Source organism: Pyricularia grisea, chromosome I, assembly GCF_004355905.1.
Source record: "Pyricularia grisea strain NI907 chromosome I, whole genome shotgun sequence".
Lineage (NCBI taxonomy): Eukaryota > Fungi > Ascomycota > Sordariomycetes > Magnaporthales > Pyriculariaceae > Pyricularia > Pyricularia grisea.
This window is the reverse complement of record NC_044973.1, coordinates 9,933-28,612: the sequence shown is the minus strand read 5'-3', so window position 1 is coordinate 28,612 and position 18,680 is coordinate 9,933. Positions and strand designations below refer to the sequence as shown.

The following is an 18,680-nucleotide window of genomic DNA, read 5'->3' as shown; positions in this document are numbered from 1 at the left end:
ATCTGAATCCCCAATAGAGCGATCGAGCAATCATATAGTTATCATCGCCGATAGTGCCACTTCCTTACTCTTGGGAGTCTTGGCCCAACTAAGCCTCATGCCCTGACTTTACGTCATCTAACAACTTTATCATTTTCAGAGGTAGGATTCATTCAAATTTCGATTTCAAGTGTGCCATTGGGGGAAACAAACATGATTCGCCATTTCCCTATTGGGCTCGGACCGATGATATTACATCCCTTTTTCGACGCAGTTTCCAGGCACCGGCTGGTGGGTTGGTTTCACAACATCGGGCATTGCAAAGTTTGTAGTTTTGTCGGATCCTATAGCATAAATGAACAAACTGGATATTGTCTCTTCTGATATGAGAAAGCACTTGTAGACGAGTGCCCTCCGTTCTTTGCACTGATCCTTGAGAACTAGAGCAAAGACGCATATTAAATAGTGGAAGTCTATTGACTATACCTTTCTCACTTCTTTTTTTGGAAGATGCGGGTAAATTCATGCGCTTTGCCGGAGTAGCACCGCGAACGACGGAAATTTAAACATTCAGGTCTCGCTTTCCAACACAATGTCACCATTTCAGCATAACCAGGAACCCATCGCCATCACCGGCACTGCATGTCGTTTCGCCGGTGAAGCTTCATCCCCAGAAGGATTCTGGGAAATGCTCAAGAATGCCAGGACGGGAAGATCGACAATCCCAAAGGATAGATGGGACGCACAAGATTGGTACCATCCAGACCCTGATAGGAGAGGCACTGTGAGTGAAGTCATTACAGGAGCTTGCGATTTTCACTTCGCCCGCTTTGACCCTAACTTGGACTCACTCCATAGATGCACACAATGCATGGCTGTTTTCTCAAGGAGGATGTGTCGCTGTTTGACGCACCCTTCTTCTCAATCACGGCCAAAGAGGCGGCCTGCATGGATCCCATGAAACGGCTGCTGTTGGAGGTCAGTTATGAGAGTTTAGAGAATGGTGAGTGGACTGGCACCAGTTGATGGTAACATTTTTTGGTACATAGGCTAGTGCTAATCCCCGGTTGAACGCCAGCTGGGATTCCAATCGAATCCCTTTCGAACTCGCAGACTGGCTGCTACGTGGGCTGCATGACCAACGACTACGAGATGTTGTCCACGAGAGATCCACTCGAGAATGGCCGCATGGCAGCGTCAGCCACCAGCGAGGCCATGACGGCAAATCGCATTTCGTGGTTTTATGGGCTCAGGGGTCCAAGCCTGACGCTGGATACTGCATGCTCATCAAGTTTATATGCGCTACATCTAGCATGCCAGTCATTACGCGCCGGAGAGACAGATATGGCATGTGCTTTCTTTTCTTTTCCAAACATAACTCGTTTGCCAATCAATGCCCTTGGAGAGGTTGCTAATACCTGGCGAACAGAACCTTGTTGGAGGCGTTAATCTGATACTTCACCCGAACTTTATGACCCAACTGAGCGATATGCACATGCTCAGCCCCGATGGGGTCTCGCACAGCTTCGACGCCCGCGCAAATGGTTACGCGCGCGGAGAGGGCATCGCCTGCCTTGTGGTTAAAAGGTTATCCGACGCGGTGCGCGATGGCGATAACATCCGCGCGATCGTTAGGGCCACGGGCGCCAACGCCGGCGGTAGGGCTCCCAATATTACCACCCCGAGCGCCGATGCTCAGGCGGACCTAATCCGTCGCACTTACGCAGCGGCTGGGCTGGACTTTGCAGGAACGCATTACTGCGAGGCCCACGGCACCGGCACCTCACTCGGCGATCCAATCGAGGTTTCAGCCATTGCGGCGACGTTGGGTGCGTGCCGGGGCCCTTCGGATTTGCCACTGTACATCGGTAGCGTCAAGGGTAACGTTTCTCACACCGAGGGATGTTCCGGACTGGCTGGGGTATTAAAGGTTATCATGTGCCTTGAAAATGGCATCCTTGTTCCAACAGTTGACGTAACAAAGGTTAACCCAAAGCTGAAGTTGGAGGAGCGGCGGTTAGCACTCGTCTCGGAAACGATGCCATGGCCAACCAGGGGCCAAAGGCGCGCTTCTGTAAATTCTTTTGGGTTTGGCGGGGCCAACGCTCATGTTATCCTCGATGACGTGTACCATTATCTGGTCGACCGTGGCTTGCAAGGAAACCACTCCACCGTGGCTTTTCCTGAAGCTCTTTACCCGGCTTCAGACTCAGGCGTTAGTTTCGGGGAGCAGGAGAGCGGGTTTGAAGCTTGGGATACGCCCCAGAGCCCGGATATGCCCCATCGTCGACTCAAAGTGCCCATCTTGCTGCCCTTCAGCGCGCAGCATGAATCCAGTTTAGAGCAGCTCGTCAAAGCCTATTACGCAACGGTCAGCTCGGCGATCCCAGAGCAGGAACACTTTCTCCAAGACCTGGAATATACCCTCACGCAGCGCCGCTCCCACTTGGAACGCCGAACCTTTGCCATCGCAGCTAGTACCGTTAGCCTCCTCTCCAAGCTTAACCAGGGCCTCCCGAAAGCTACACGGGTGGGCAAGTCCAAAGGCGTCGTCTTCGTCTTTACGGGCCAGGGTGCACAGTGGGCGGGCATGGGCATAGATCTTGTCACCAATGCGGCGCCTGCCAGAGCGAGTTTAGAAACCACGCAGCGGATTTTGATCGACCTCGGCTGCAATTGGGATGTCGTCACAGAGCTGGCGAGACCAACCGACGAGTCGAATATCGATAAACCGGAGTACAGTCAGGTGCTCTGCACGGCACTCCAGCTGGCCATGGTTGACCTTCTGCGTGAGTGGTTGATCCTGCCCATAGCAACTATTGGGCACTCGAGCGGCGAAATCGCAGCGGCGTACGCAAGCGGTGTGCTGTCACATCGGGACGCCATCAAGGTCGCATATGTCAGGGGCATCTGCTCCGCGGCGGTGCAACAGCGTGGGGCCATGCTTGCGGCCGGCTGCTCCCACGAGGAGGCAATGGGATATATTTCCAAAGTTTGCACGGGCAAAACATCTGGAGTGGCGGTCGTAGCTTGCATCAACAGCCCCAACAGTGTCACACTTTCTGGCGACTCGGGGGTCATAGACGAGCTGGCGGTTATTTTGGTCGCCGAGGGGCGGTTCGCGCGCAAACTCCGCATCCAGACGGCATATCACTCCCCACATATGGAGTCCGTGGCACAGAGGTACCTGAACGAGATGGGCGTGATAGATACGGGGCCGCAGACGTGTCCCATGTTCTCTTGCGTCACGGGTGAGGCACTTGTAAACCCGAAGGAGCTCCAGCCCGAGTACTGGGTGCGAAATATGTGCGGACCTGTGCGATTCAGCGCCGCGCTCGAGAAGCTGCTGACCACGTCGCCGACTACGGGCGCGGAGAGCCTCAACGCTCGCTGGGGGCCGCTGCTCGAAATTGGGCCGCACGGCGCGCTGCAAAATCCTATGCGGGATATTGTGCGAGTTAGCAGAAGCAGGACCGTGAAAGATACCAGTGTTATCTCGATGCTCTCACGAGGCAAAAGTGCCATCGAGGGGGCTATGGAGGCAGCTGGAAAACTTTGGAGCCTTGGGCTGCCGGTAGATTTGGCCCGGGTTAACGGGAGAATCACTACGGATGCGGAACTGAGCCAAGACCTGAGAAGGCCAAAAGTCCTCCCCGACCTGCCGTCTTACCCCTGGAATCATGAGCGCTCATACTGGTGCGAGGGTGCATCATCCAGGTCGGCACGTTATCCCACCGGGGGCCCACGAACGGACTTGCTAGGCGTGGCGATAGAGATGTTTAACCCAAGCGAGCCGGTGTGGCGGAACCATCTCAGGCTTTCGGAGAACCCTTGGATCGAGGACCACTGCATCACAGGCACGGTCCTTTACCCGGCAGCTGGGATGCTTGTTATGGCCATGGAAGGGCTGAATAGGCTAGCGCATGGGGACAGGGGGTTGCGAGGATTCAAATTCCGATCTGTATCCTTTGAAAGGGGACTGTTAGTGCCCTGGACGGCGGATAGCTCAGTTGAAACCAGGTTATCAATGCACCCAACCGCCCTAGCTGGAGAGTGGAGCTTCACAATCTATTCTTTAACCGGCACCCAGACGTCATGGACAAGGCATTGCTTTGGGCTGGTGACCCCTGAGTATGTCGTGGACTCGGACGGCGGCGACATGGGTGAGGGAAACCCATACTTGGAATCGAACATCCTAAGGCAGCAATTCAATCAAATCAACCAGTCTCAAGGCCTTCAGGATATAAACGTCGAAGAGTTTTACGATGGGCTCTCTGCAGTCGGAATGGAATACGGTCCGCTGTTTCGTAACGTCACAAGGCTAAGCTCCCTCCCCGGCAGATTCACTGCGGTTGGTGAGGTTCGAGTACCAGACACGGCATCACACATGCCCATGAACTATGAATACCCGCCTGCGGCCATTCACCCTGCGGCTCTGGACGCCGTCTTCCATCTCCTGCTGGCGGCCATGGGCGACGGGACAGCGCTCACCGAGGCGGCGGTCCCATTCTCTATTGAGTATTTGTTCGTAGCATCAGCCGCTGCTGGTCAACCCGTAACGCCGGGACACGCATTCAAAGGCTTTGCGCGCCGCACCAGTTTTAACGGGAGGGAAGCCGTCGGGGATCTCATCGTTTCGGACCAGAAGTGGTCCGCGCCCATGATTATCGGACGAGGCTTCGTAGCTAGGCATATTGGCAAATCCTCTTCTTCTGATGCCGTGGCAGATTTGGCTGATGTGCCCGGCGAAGTGGGTAGCTGTGCTTCTGTGAAGTGGAAGGAAGATGTCGCCTTTCACAGATTCGATGGCCAGGGCAAGCCTAAAATCACCAATGACTTGGATGACTACTTGATTGACTGGGTTGACAAGCTGTGCTTCAAGCAGTCCGACCTCGACGTTTTGCTGGTCAACCCGAGCCTCAGATGCGCTCAGGCGATCGCAAGACGAGTTGGGCATCGAGAATGTAGCATTCGTTCACATATCGTCGTTGCCACTTCCGAGCACCAAAAGAGACGTCTCTGTCGAAGCCAAGAATTGCTCAGCAGTCGCCAAATACAGCCTTTTGAGAGAAGTAGTCAGGAAATTAATGATTCTACCTACGATCTCGTGGTAGAATATTGCATCGACGGCAACCCATTGGACCACATGCACAAAGCTGTCAAGCCTGGTGGATACTTTGCAAAAGTTGGCTCGGTTGAAAGCGGACCGGGTATAGAGGAAACACAACATACCTCAGCCGTTGGAGCCAAGAACGAAGCAGGGTTTCGAAATTTAGTATTTGTGCAAGGACCAAACACCACCCGCCTCTTGATAAGCCACCGCATCCTGCCCGCCAGGACACAGTTACCAAGAACTGTTTATCTCCTGACGACAAAAGCCAAGCTCAGCCATACCGCCTGCAAGATCCTCCCCAATATTGGTAGTATACTTAGCAGTCAAGGTGTTTCGGTAGAGCTTATATCACTTGGCCCTGAACTAAGCAAGCTTAAAGGAAAGCACGTCATCTCCCTAGTCGAAGCTCAAGAGCCCTGGGTTGTAGATTGGGGCGAAGAAGACCTTGCCAACTTCCAAACTCTTATGCGTAACGCACCAAAGCACCTCTTCTGGGTCACCCGAGGCGGCCTCATGGACCACTGGAGCGCACCACGTGGCGTCGAATTCGCGCCGACTCAGGGGCTCCTGAGGGTAATGCGTACCGAATACGCTCACATCGTCCTACCGCACTTGGACGTCTCAATCACGCTCGACGTCGGGTCGGTGACGGGAGCGAGGCTTTTACTCGACGTGTGGATTGAAACCTTGGCTCCAGGAGACGCGGCTGATGGTAGACTCCCTGATATGGAGTTTGCCGAAAAGGACAGCAGGGTTTTCATCCCCAGACTGCTGGCAGAAAGGGCGGTCGATGCCGTCGTGGACTGGTCGCAGGGCTGCAGGCCAGCCCCATCGATGGGATCTCTGCACTGTGGCGTTCCTCTGCAGCTGCGGAGCGCCCCTGGGGAGGACGAAGTATGGGTAGACGACGATCAGGCTTCACTGCCCCTGCGCGACGGCGAGGTTCAGGTCGAAGTGAGCTTTGTAGGCCTCGGAGGGTCCGACATTTCGGTTGCTCGTGTCACATCTCCACCTGGCAGTGAGGCTGTTGGTGTTGTGAAGAGGAAGGCTCCCGACGTGACGTCAGTGCGGCCTGGGCAGACGGTGTTGGTGCTGACCCAAGGCTGCTTTCGAACCCATGTCACTGTCCAATCATCTTGGTGCATCCCAATTCCCGACGCAGTCGAGCCCTCCAAGGCAGCAGGTCTTGGGTTCGTCTCTCTCATCGCGGCGCAGTATGCATTTTCTCAGGTGGCCAAACTTGAGAGGGGCCAACGCGTCCTGATCCATAGTGCAGCGGGCGGGCTGGGGCAGGCTGCTATCCAGGTTGCGACGTCGCTAGGTGCCGAGATATGGGCAACCGTCAGCTCGACCGAGAAGAGAAACTTGCTGATGCAGCAATATGGCATCCCAAACAGTCGTGTTTTTGATAGCAAAGATAACGGCTACGTTGCTAGCATTGCTTACGCCACAGGAGGCGAAGGTATGGATGTCATCTTGGGTTCACGGCCAGATCATGCCGCCGGAGCCTCCCTGGAGTGCCTAGCGGACTTTGGCGTGTATATCGATCTGTCACACGGCAGTACTTCGCCCAGAATGCCAGCAACAAGATCCCACGCCTCTTACCATCGGGTTGACGTTGGCAAACTCATGCATGCTAAACCCATACTCGCCCAGGCGCTCTTTTCAAAAGTGCCGTCGTTCACACCGGCCAGCCCACTGACCGTCTGCCAGGCATCAGAGGCTAGACAGGCGCTCGGCAGACTAGAAACGCGGGCCCATTATGGCAAGATGGTCGTCTCCCTTGACAGAGACGCTCAAGTATTAACCATTCCCCGCCCACCACCAACCCTGACACTTGACCCTTCTGGGGTTTACATCCTGGCAGGTGGCCTTGGCGCCCTAGGTCTAAGTATGGCCGCGATGATGGTGGCCCGCGGCGCCCGGCACGTCGCATTATTGTCCCGGTCGGGCCGGAGCGCCCGAATAGACGAGCGCCTCGACCGTCTTGCGGACGACTATCCAAATTGCACGATTGAAGCCGTCAAATGCGACATCTGCGACGAAAAACAGGTACGAGAGGCATTCAATTCCATAGCCAAGCATGGTCCTATCAAAGGGATTGTACAGTGCGCCATGGTACTGCAGGACTCCATCTTCGACCGAATGACCTTTGACATGTGGCAACGGTCGACGAGTCCCAAGATTGCAGGTACGCTCAACCTCGCCCGCACGGCACGCCCCCAGAGCCTCGACTTCTTCATCTTGCTTTCATCAATCACTTGCATCGTGGGCAACGCCGCACAAGCCAACTACGCCGCGGGTAATGCGTTCCTGGACGCGGTAGCCAGCGCCGCGAGTCCTGGGGCGAACCTGGTCTCTCTTGACGTGGGGCTGGTGGCGGACTCGTCACATTTTACAGAACCGGGCTCTAGCTCGACGGTGGCGGCCCTGGAACGAAAGGGAGATAACAAATCAGCACCGGATATGACGTCTTACTTGTCCATGTATGACCACGGCTGGCGCGGTCTGCAGACGACAACTGCGCGACTGACAGCGGTGCTGGAGGCGGCAATGCGGAGTCGCGACGAGCGGCGAGGTTTCCCGTCCCACATCGTGGTCGGACTGGGTGAGGGGGTGGTTGCCATGCCGGGTCAGTGGATGAACGATCGCAAGTTCGAGCACCGGGTGCGACGCCAGGAGACCACCGGTGATGCCGACGCGGATGTTGATGGTGACAGGTCGCTGTTGTCGCCAGGGGCCGCCGAGATGGCGCTCAAGTCTGCCGCTACATCGGTAGACGCGGTGGCCGTGGTGCAAAGGACGCTGAAAGGTCTCGTTGCGGAAGCGATGGGGATGAAGAGCGATGACATTGACAGCAGCAAGCCACTATTTGACTACGGAAGTAAGTCGTACCGTTATGCCCATCTGTTCTTTTTACTCCCGGGCTTTATTTGCTTGACATTTTGCATATTCGCGCAGAGAATGCCAGATTAACGCCACTTTGCAAAAAGTCGACTCTCTCAAAGCGGTTGAATTCAAGAATTTCATCATGCGCGCATGGCAAAGTGAGATTTCTGTCTTTGCCCTTCTCGGGGACACGACAATTAGTAAGCTTGCCATTGAAATCACAGGCATTAGCAATGTTGTGGCGACAACCGTGGCGAAAGAGGCTCTTGAAAACGCGTGTGATGATTAGAACACAACAACTCAATACTTCGGAGGCCGAGAGACTTAGGAAAGATACGGCGGGCATTTTCCTCCTCTCCGAATTGCAGAGCAAGTACTTGTCAACAACCGAGTGTCGCAGGCAAGTTGGGGATGGGGGCGATTCACAGAGGGGGGAAGTTGAGAGAGGGAACATCAACCTGATACGTCATAAATAAATAACCTAGGTATGTATATTGTAAGTAGAACATAGAGCATCTCATATGATATAAATCATGGGACATGTGATTTCAGTCTGCCTACTGGGAAGTCCTGAGGCGGATGCCGTCATGACCAAATAATATGACTTAACAGAACTCTTGTTCCTCCCGGGAGTCAACGCACTTGTTATCAAGTGAGGCACTAAGTTCCCTCTTGGAAATGTATCTTTAATTCAATAAACCTCAATACGGATATCCTTAGTGGTCAGCCTCCAAATATGTATATCAAGCTCCCAAAAACTCAAATCTCTCCTGGTCGAATTAAACGCCACTGTTTAACCTACCCCCGACGGCTAGCTTGATGCTGTGAAAGGTGCGAGGACCCTTTACCTGTATCCCATTTTCGGTTTTGTCGGCCGGTATAAGAAACCTATAGCTGCGGCACGCCGGCTCCCGGGACCTCGTCTACATTTTGTTGTTTTTTAACCATGACCATCAACGTTACCACCAGCATGCCCCACAACTCAACGTTGCCTCCAGGCAGGACTTTGGCCTCGGCCGAGAGCGTGTGCGCGGCGGCTGACAACAGCACGGTAAATTCAATGTCCGAATGCACAAAAGCGGTATAGGTCAGCGGAGAGGCGAATTCGTACGGAGATATTTCAGTCTCCGCTTCAAACTCGCGGTAATCTATTGACTGACCTTCAGCAAGGTCTGCCTGCCAACCAAAGAGGTCCGTGGACTCAATCAGATCGTTATACTAAGTTATTGACGGAGATTCTTTTTACATTTGGCGAAGAATTCGGTAAAATTTCTTCCTCAAACCCCGGCATCCCCTTTTAAAAGGGTGGCACGCCATAATCATGTCGCTGCTGTTGCAGCCCACCCAGGATGTAGATTTAGGCGGTGGCAGTGGTGTACGTGGTTGTTAGGAGACCATCAAACCATGTATTCAGTATAGATGCTTTTAACTTCAATTTTAAGTTTCGTATAATCATCTCCCAAAGCCAGGAGGCGGATTATTTGAGAGTATGTTTTCTTCGAGGAGATGTAGGAGATGCAGCGGGATGGGGAATCTTCAAGGTCTTCCGCGTTGCTTTGTCACTAAAGTTACTCGGAATGGTCGTTTTGGGAATTGAACTGTGTTTTCGGCTGTCGCATGTGCACATTGGTATATATTCAATTCTCCCAATGCTACTCGGTAGGCGTTATTTGCTCAATCCCGGCAATTGTAGTTCATGCTCTCATTTTTGGGACGTCACCATGGCACCGCGATAAAACTTTTTTTTTTTGATTGCTTTACTTCTTCGACACCGATCTACCCTGTCCTAGGCTCATGACTGATGAAGAGTCTCGGTGTTATCTTCCGCTAAAGTTTTTATTGCAGATGTACTGGAGTTGCCAAGATTTGCTTAGCGTAATGTAACTATCCCACCTGCCGTACTCCGACCCGAACTCATCTCGTCTTTTGCTTCCCGGTTTTGTTACGTTTAAGTGCTAGTCATCTGAATTCCTACCTTCCTCCAACCCCCATAACTACGTCAGACTTTCTGCAGAAAATACTCCCTGCCCTCGGCGTTGATCCCTTTAGCCCATAGTGCGGATCCGCAAGCGGAGAGCCGCTCACGGATCTCCGAAACCTTCCCCTCGACCTGGGACAAGGTCCCCAGAGCTGCGACCTTGGTCCCTGACAGAACCTTAAGGACGTTTAACAGTTGACGCAGGTCCATGAGCTGCACCATGACTAGGCCCGTGACTGCCTGCCGCACCTCCCTAGCCGTGTCAATTTTGTAAGACCGGAACCACATGTCGGCAGTGCCGTGGGTGTTGCCAATTCGTTCCTGCTGCTGCCCATCAAACTGGTTCGCTTTTCGGCATCTCTCGCCGTCATCATAATTGACATCATCTCCATCCTCTTTATTCCCGTTTGACTTGCAGCATATGCGTGGCAGCGTGTCGCCGGGCTCCTCGCAGGCACTAGCCATCTTGGACAGGACCATGCTAAGATACTGCGCCGCCATGGCCAGCAAGGTTACGATCTCGGACCGGGTTGAGCAAGTGTTGCAGCACGCCACGGCTTGACAGCCTCGTAAGGCCTGCCGGGAGCAGCACAGTAGTACGTCGATTTCTTGGATACCGACACCGTCTACGACACTAGTGCTCAGGTGCTCGAGTAAACATGCCGTTTTGCGGAGGCAGTTGCAAGGCTTCTCGACTTCCATCTCCGCTGGCTCTCCCGTATCGCTCTTTCGTGGCTGCTCTTGATGCTGATTGTCTCGTTGCAGGTCTCGCTCGCCGCTAGACAAGGTCGAACTTCTTTCAGATTCTGTTGTGGGCACACGGACAGACGTGGAGCCATTGGTCGTACTAGAAGAGATGGAGCTTGGTGTTGCGACAAAGTTAGTATTGTAAACACTTGCCGGGCCAGTGTTGACAATACTTTTGCAAATGCAAGATTCTCCCGGCTGCGGCGCTTGTATCACCAGGCTGCGGTTAGGGTTCTCTGCGGGAAGTGGATCAAGTGTCTCCTGGAGCGTCGATGAAGCTGAATTGTTGCTGGACTGTGCCCTGGGACCTGATTTAGCCCCAGCTTCGACTGAAAATATTGCTGATGGTGACATGAACGTGCTTTCCAGCTCCCAGTCTAATATGGGACTGTCGTTCAGGTCCCTCATTGTGAAATATTCGGCACTTCCAGCGCGCAGGAAGTCGTCGCAGCTGCTACTCATGCGCTCGGCGTATGCAGCCATGAAGTCCGACATAATATCATCTTGTCGATAACTGCCACGGGCTGTAATCTCAGCCCTTGCCTCCCTCACCGGGCTCGAGTGCCGCCGTTTGTCAAGGTCTTGTGGCTTTATAACCCCGTCGACGGCCCATCGCTTTGCTGGACTCTCGGAAGCGCTAGCCCCGGCTCCTAAACTCGACCTTTTTGACTTGCGTCCCTCGGCGGTAGGAGGGTAAACGCATTTTAAGGCCAGAGCTGCACATCTTTCACAGCCCGTCAATTGCCCGGAACACTTGAGCTGCCAGAAGTGAACAAAGTTGAGTTTTAGTTATCGGTATAGGTTCCTAACTGTAATTGAAAGCAACTGGGAACAACAAGCTCTCGAGCGAAAATAGAAAGGAAACCAAGCAATTGAAAAAGGAAAAACGACTGAACGGCAGCCAAAGCATAGTTCCAATCGATTGACAGGACGTACTTTTCTTGTTCGACAGTATTCACACGCCACATGCGGTGTCCTATCCCTTTTATACCTCTGCATATTTGCGGCAGGTTCTTCGCTTTCCACAAAGCGGGGCTCCTTGGCCTTTGCATCGTAAGAGATTGTCCCAAACATGATTTCTGCAGTTGTAACAGTGTTAAAAGTGATGTCTTCTCATCTATGACTAGGAAAACAAATACAACAAACAGGAAATATGTTTATGATATTTGAACTAAATTTATCTTACTTCACTACGAAAAGGGCCCATGCGTCTTCGCTTCAACTCAGGTAAAAGCGTTGGTAACCTGTTTCTTACCATCCCTGCAGGAGTTCCGTCGTAGCACCAAAGCCCGATAACATTCAAACTTTATCTCCGCTCGTACCATTGTAAGGACGATCTAGAAATCCAAAAGCCAACCAGACGTTAACCTTCGTATTTCGAAGATTTGACCAGAAACTTTAAAATAAATGCTTGCCTGCGTTTCTTCCCCTTTTTACTGGGCTCCTCGACGTACCCGCAAGCGCACCGCGTTCCCATATGTCGGACTTCTCAAGCTCGCTGTTTTCAGACGTCCGGCCTCGCACTGGGACCTCCCGTCCCAGCCACAACTACTGTAATATAAGTTAGCACCCAAAGAGAAGGTTAGGAGTACAATAACCCGGAACCAGCTTCAAGCCTGAATAAATTCATTGCTAATTTCAGATTGTTTTTTCGCATTTGTGCCTCGTCATGGCTTTTTTCTGGAACAGTATACGGTGTACAATAACTTTTTGAATTTTCATTTTAAGGTTGCCGACCGAAATGTGAACACCTCTGCACGGTATAGAAGATACAGAATGATTTTAAACACATGCCACCATTGGACCCGAATTCATTTACGTCGTCGGATTTTATTCACATACTGTACAGAATACTGCCTCACACATCCAATATTCCTGGTGGTTTGAGGTTCTGGAAGCTTCGGTATAATCTTTCGAAATTAATTCGATGTCTGTACCGGCCCTTTGGAATATACTTATGAAAACTGTAAATATCTTGACATTTATTATCTCACACATGAGTCCGTGCCTTGAATGTTTGGGGAAATATTCTCCCATTACTAGCCCGAAACTTATCACCCACCCAAATATCACATGGAAATTCGGTTTGTACGGTTTCAAAGAGATACACACATTCAAATTTGTTAATTCTCGTCCTACCCATCACAAATAAGCTCGGCGCCTCGACGCTTTCGTACTGGCCGAGTCTATAACAGTTATCCCTTTCCTCTTACATTCCCTGATATGTAACAACACCCGATATAAATGCAGGCCCCTAAGCTGTCCGTTACAAATATCCTACCATATGTATTGTTACAAGCCAAGCATCCTTTAAACACCTTTTCACCATATATTCACCATATATTTTAAATTTCTTCACTTATATATCATGTCACTTTCAAATCAGCCTGCGAGAAATGTTGTTGCCCTGGTATCTATTCCTAATTGCGACCTACAATTCCCTGCTTGGTTAAAGCTGATAGCTTTTGGGACCGAGACAGTTAGTGCTTTACCTGCCCTCACCTCTGACCAGTCCACCGTAATATCATGTGCTGACTGACTCCACAGTTTATTGTACTGGCAACTGCCCTATTCATTTATAACTACTGGTTTCATCCCATCGCCCACATTGATGGACCATTCTGGGCCAAGACCACTCCTGTAAGTCCCAGTATGGGCTACAATCATGAAAGTTGGTTTGAGAATCGACGATGTAAGGGGGAGTATGGAAAACACGCCTTGGAATACTAATCGACAATAAGTTCTGGCTGATGAGCTCTGTGAATCGCCACAGGCACAACAATGACATTGAAGCCTTGCATGCAAAATATGGTAAGAGCCGTGTGTTCCTATCTAAGCAGATGCAAGAATCCTCCTTCTAATGCGGGATGCAAACTCAGGGCCTGTGGTAAGAGTTGGCCCCAATGAACTCTCGTTCGCGACCGAGGAAGCCCTAAAGGCCATCCACAACCCGCCGCCAAGCCACCCCATCTTCACTAAAAATGGCACCATTGAGTCCCTTCTGGCCAGGCTGGTCTGGTCGGCCCCAAACCTTCTGAGCACGCACGATAAGGCAACCCACAAGAGGCTGCGGAACGCACTGCAGCCAGCATTTACAGCAAAGTCCCTACTTGAGCAAGAGGGGATCGGACAGTATCACATCGACAAGGAGGTGAAGAAAATAATGTCCATCTCATCCAAGGATCATGAGGCCGTGTTCAACTTGTCCGAGAACGTGGCGGTTATGATTTGGGACATTGTTGGTGATTTGTCATTTGGGGAGCCTCTAATGCGGCACCAGCGTGGTAAGATGAGATCAGACCCTACGAACAGCAAGGGCGCATTTCGTATAATGGCTAAACAATTTGACAAAAGATAAATACGAGCACCTTAAAAGTACATACGCAACTGGGGCGCCATTGCTTGAACTCTGTCAGTTTTTAACGGAAATTCCCATCATTGGACGTCTTGCAACCCTACCGATCATTATCACGCCCATTGTATATCGGAAACCGAGGCACTTCCTCCTTATGAATAAGCTCAAGCAGTGAGTGAGGTTACTGAATCATCCCCTGCCATCCTAGCCCCTGAAACCAAGCGGCTCCGACGGTCGAATCGCCAATATGTTTTACTGACGCATCACCAGGTGGATCGACGACCACGATGGTGCCCGTAAGGATTTTTTGACAGCCATCATGGCAGCCAAAGAAAGCGCCAACCTCACGTCCGAAGAGATGCTTAGCAACTCTGCCCTCTTCGCCATGGTGGGCTACGACACCACGGCGGCCACCATTTCGGCCCTTTTCTACCTGCTGCTTAAACACCCGTCGAGCTTGGGTCGGTTGACAGCCGAGCTGCGCGACGCGTTTCCCAGCAAGGACAAGGTGACGGCCACCGCCACGCTCAAGCTACCATATCTCGGCGCCGTGATACAGGAGACGTTGAGGCTGCTCCCTCCCATCAATGGCCGGGGATCGCATCGCATTTCCCCCGGCGCTGTGGTCGACGGCTTGTACGTGCCGCCTGGCGTTATGGTCTCGGCTGACCCGTGGTCAATCGGCCGGTCCCCTCAGTACTGGGCCGAGCCGCATGCGTTCCGGCCAGAAAGGTGGGTGCCAGGGGAGCAGGACGAGCTGCCCTGGCGCCAAGACGTGAGGAGCGCGTGGCGTCCGTTCATGGTCGGGCCGAGGGCGTGTATCGGTAGGGAGATGGCACTGCAGTCTATACGGTTGATGGTCAGCAAGATTTTGGTGGAGATGGACCTGGAGATGGTTAATAAAGATTTTGTTTGGGAGAGGGACGCGTCGAATGATTACGTTTGGTATAATTTTGATATTTTTGTTAAATTTAAGCCTAAAGTCTGAATTTAACAACAGCGCCGAATAGTAATATTCGACCATCCTCTGTAGGAGGCAGTCCTTTTTTTCAACGCAGATTTTGCTTTACTATATTATTGTTACGAGATTCTTAACCTTCTCCCGGAAGACGTCAAAGCGGATGGCTTGTTGCAAACTGACGTATACATTCATGCGCGTTACTTTTGCAACAATCTTGGCACGGCACAAACGAACAAGATAGGGGACAGTATTCTTGCGTGCCAAATAATTTAGTTCTGCTCCACCATGAGGGACTTGGGACTTGAGACTGAAGTCCCGTCAAGCTGATTGCACCTCACTTGAGATCTCTTGCCAGTTATTTCTATTCGACTAAAGACTTACGTGACGGAAGATGACGGGACAGATCCTTAACAAGATAGGGCTGGTATTAATCCTGGCATAATTTTAAAAATGTGAGCCATGAAGGAACACGTTTTGCGACTTTATGCAGTCCTGTGTTGGCCATCCATCAGCCTGCCATATTGCCCTTAAGATTCGTGCCACTTCTTACAATGGTTGGAAACAGGGAGAAATGTAAGCGGGCTTTCCAGCGCGATGTTAAGAAGTATGGCGGATAAGCCAAGAGCAAAAGCGTTTGGTGAACAGCACACAAATGCAGCTAGCTACCCCTCTTTTCCCACTCAAACCATTGTCAGGCAGCAGCCTACCTGTCCGATTTGATGCATGGGTAGACATGCTAATTACGCCAATAAACTCTGCAAGGTCAGCCAATCGGATATCAAATTTGCTTTTGGCCGCGCCGATGCAGGGCTCCTGCACTTGACGGTGGTGGTGAAAGCCTGTTAAAAAAAGCTTGCAACTCCACACGACTGCCACCATGATTTGGTAATCCGTCAATATAGCCGGGTATTTGATCAAGCCATTCCTGAAAGCTAGTTATCCTTGTCCCAGTCACAAAAGCGTCCATCACGATGCAGGAGGTTAATCTGCAATTTTGGGGTATATATTGGAAGCAATTATGATAACATGGGTATACTAGGAGCCCAAAGTGTGGCAATTGTGGGCCAAATCAGCTTGGGCTAGCAGTTTGGCGCGGATAAGACATTATCAGGCCTGTGTTTTTCCTGCGCTGCAAAGCCTCGACCCCGGCACGACTTGCTGCCGGGCAAAAACGCCTGGTGAAAATGCTCAGTCCTATTGGCCTTCACTTCCACGGAGTCTTCGGAAAAGATGGTCAAGGGATGGTAGACAAAATGAGGTTATGCAGCCTCTCAGGGGTACTGCAGCAAATTATCTTCGGGCGCTATACATAGTATAAATGGGCGAAAGAAGGATGATGGTATGCCAAGCCTCCACAACGTACAGCCCCCAAGTACCTACCTAAACTCCTCGATTTAAATAATTCAACGATTCCCATCCACAAACTCCTTACATCCACTCAAACCAACGCAGACTAGAACAATGCCTTTTCCGTGTTGGAAGAGGTTGGCGCCGTTTAACTCACTATCAAAGACTGGTCGTATTTTTCGGGTATTTTTGAAATAGTTATCTTGTTTGTTCCCGGGCAAATATCCGAGTGGGCAAACCACGTTTTTAATCACGTAATTTTTAACACGTAATTTTTAACACGTAATAAAATTTGTAACAGTTTTATAAAATCTCATAACTAGTTATAGATGGCTAGCCATTACAAATAGGCATAATGCTGATTTTTGTTGTTGTGTTGTTTTTGGGTCGAATTATCCGGCAACTTCGATGTTTTGGTTGGCACCCAGAATACTTCACTTCCTTACTAACACAGCCTGCGTCTGCACTGGATAGGTTTCAGTGGAGTTTTCGGACCAAGCAACAAGTTAGACACCACCTGTAACATCGAAAAAGGCCAGGTGGTGGTAATCATGCGAATAATAGCGCGCCTTCTATTTGTGGCCCAATGATGTACAATGCAGGTGGATCTTATACTTTGTGCGTTATACGGTGCGATAAATGTAAATTGGGAATAGCTTGACGTCTCCGATGGTGACACTGGTTGGATATACTTTGGGTGCCAAATAAGGTGTCGCGGGTGCCGGATAACTTGACCCTTTTTTTGACCGATCGTAGCGATTATACAATTTATGTTGATGGTAGCGGCTGTCCGACATGATAAGCGAACCAGGCGAAATTATCGGCATTATCAAGGCTTTTCTCCTCGTTAAGTCTATATTTATAAGAAAGAAATAAGTAATTTTTCTTTAAATGTTACAAAGCAAAACGCCTAATAATACTTACGCCACTGAAGCAGCATCCCCATATGCATGATCATCGGTCCCTCTAACTATTATATTTTGATTCAAGGTTAATATTGCTTGTTGATAGGTAGGTTTATAAAATCGCACTTGTTAGTTCCCTATGGGGTTCACTTACTGCAGCTAAGATGTGAAAGCTCATGTATAAGAGTACGGGCTGCGGCGCCGGTATCGTATAAGAAAAAATGAGGGCATAGAAAAACTGTCTCTTCCGAAGGATTTGTATAAGCACCAGAGGTTTCACAAATTCCTTCTTCAGGGTGGCATTCGAAAGCGACACCCTCCTCAGGCTCTTTTTCTGTTATCTTGCATGCCTTTCCAATCTCCTGGTAAGTTTCTGTGAGTTTCCAAATCAGGTGAGAATTCCCAGTTTTAAAGTATTCTATCCGTGTGGTATCGTCAGTTGCAACGACTTGCGAAGCTTTCCAGGCCCATTTATAACATCTAAAAACATTAAAAAAGGTTAGTAAATATAGAATCATCTTGTTATCTGGGAATATTACCATACTCTTCAATGGCTTTGGTTATAAATTCGTTTTGTTCATCGGTGCATTTCGTAATACGACTTCGTTTAAAAATATTCGGACTACCGTTGCCAGCTTCTATAACCCCAGCAGTACTAATAACTGAGGAATTTTCCGTTTTTTTAAGAAGTGGTTGAGCAAAACCAGCTAATGCGGCGCAAACGAAGTTTGCGATAAGTAAATAACGCATGATAAAAATCGCGGGGGGTGGGGGTGGTTGAACTTAAATAGCATAAAATTAATAGTAATTGTAACTAGATCGCTCTCTTCAATAGCAGAAAACCATAAACATTACATTTTACAATTATTTGGCTTTTAACGCCTTGGTTTATATAGAGAACAACCTGTCATTTAACTCCTGAAAGTAAACTTTTTAGGTTTACTAACTCGCACTACGGGACCAGGTGAACGCCCACATACCGACATATTAGATTAAGCATTTGCCATTTCCATTAATCATGCCAGCTAAAATATCCAAATATGTTTTCTCCATTAAAAGTTTTACCAAAATTAGCAACGCTTTTAAAGCCCGTATTACTCAATAATAAGGCAAATGGAAGAAAGTCACTTTAACCATTATAGTGTAAAGTTGACTTTTGGTATAGCTCCGTGCAATTACTTCCAAAATTACTTTTATTAATTTGCGTTCCTTATGCAACTTATATTATTTCTTAGTCATTGCAGCGAGCAAACAATTCCTATTATCATGGAATGTAAATCCTAACAATGCAACCTTCCTGCTGCTCAAACGACATAAACGATGCGTCTGTGGACCACCCCCTCAAGCTCGTGTAACACCACGGCCAGACAGAGAGGGGCCACCACTCCAGCCTCGGGAAAGCCAAC

General features: G+C 50.3%; 4 protein-coding genes across 4 annotated transcripts; 2 read left to right on the top strand and 2 right to left on the bottom strand.

Moving 5' to 3' along the window:
* Positions 1-571: 571 nt before the first annotated feature.
* On the top strand, positions 572-8,270 carry PgNI_05129 (uncharacterized protein; the record flags this gene model as incomplete). Its single annotated transcript, XM_031125167.1, has 5 exons — positions 572-763; positions 838-982; positions 1,058-1,330; positions 1,422-7,976; positions 8,086-8,270. The coding sequence occupies 5 exons, from the start codon at positions 572-574 to the stop codon at positions 8,268-8,270; spliced, it is 7,350 nt and encodes a 2,449-aa protein (XP_030982017.1).
* A 599-nt stretch (positions 8,271-8,869) lies between these two features.
* Positions 8,870-9,272, bottom strand: PgNI_05128 (uncharacterized protein; the record flags this gene model as incomplete). Its single annotated transcript, XM_031125166.1, has 2 exons — positions 8,870-9,199; positions 9,228-9,272. 2 exons carry the CDS (start codon positions 9,270-9,272, stop codon positions 8,870-8,872), a joined length of 375 nt encoding a protein of 124 aa, XP_030982018.1.
* Positions 9,273-9,980: 708 nt separating this feature from the next.
* PgNI_05127 (uncharacterized protein) lies at positions 9,981-11,780 on the bottom strand (the record flags this gene model as incomplete). The annotated part of the gene is made up of 2 exons (XM_031125165.1): positions 9,981-11,465; positions 11,643-11,780. 2 exons carry the CDS (start codon positions 11,778-11,780, stop codon positions 9,981-9,983), a joined length of 1,623 nt encoding a protein of 540 aa, XP_030983224.1.
* Positions 11,781-13,074: 1,294 nt separating this feature from the next.
* Positions 13,075-15,049, top strand: PgNI_05126 (uncharacterized protein; the record flags this gene model as incomplete). The annotated part of the gene is made up of 6 exons (XM_031125164.1): positions 13,075-13,185; positions 13,254-13,346; positions 13,448-13,517; positions 13,586-13,990; positions 14,061-14,232; positions 14,332-15,049. 6 exons carry the CDS (start codon positions 13,075-13,077, stop codon positions 15,047-15,049), a joined length of 1,569 nt encoding a protein of 522 aa, XP_030983225.1.
* Positions 15,050-18,680: the final 3,631 nt, after the last annotated feature.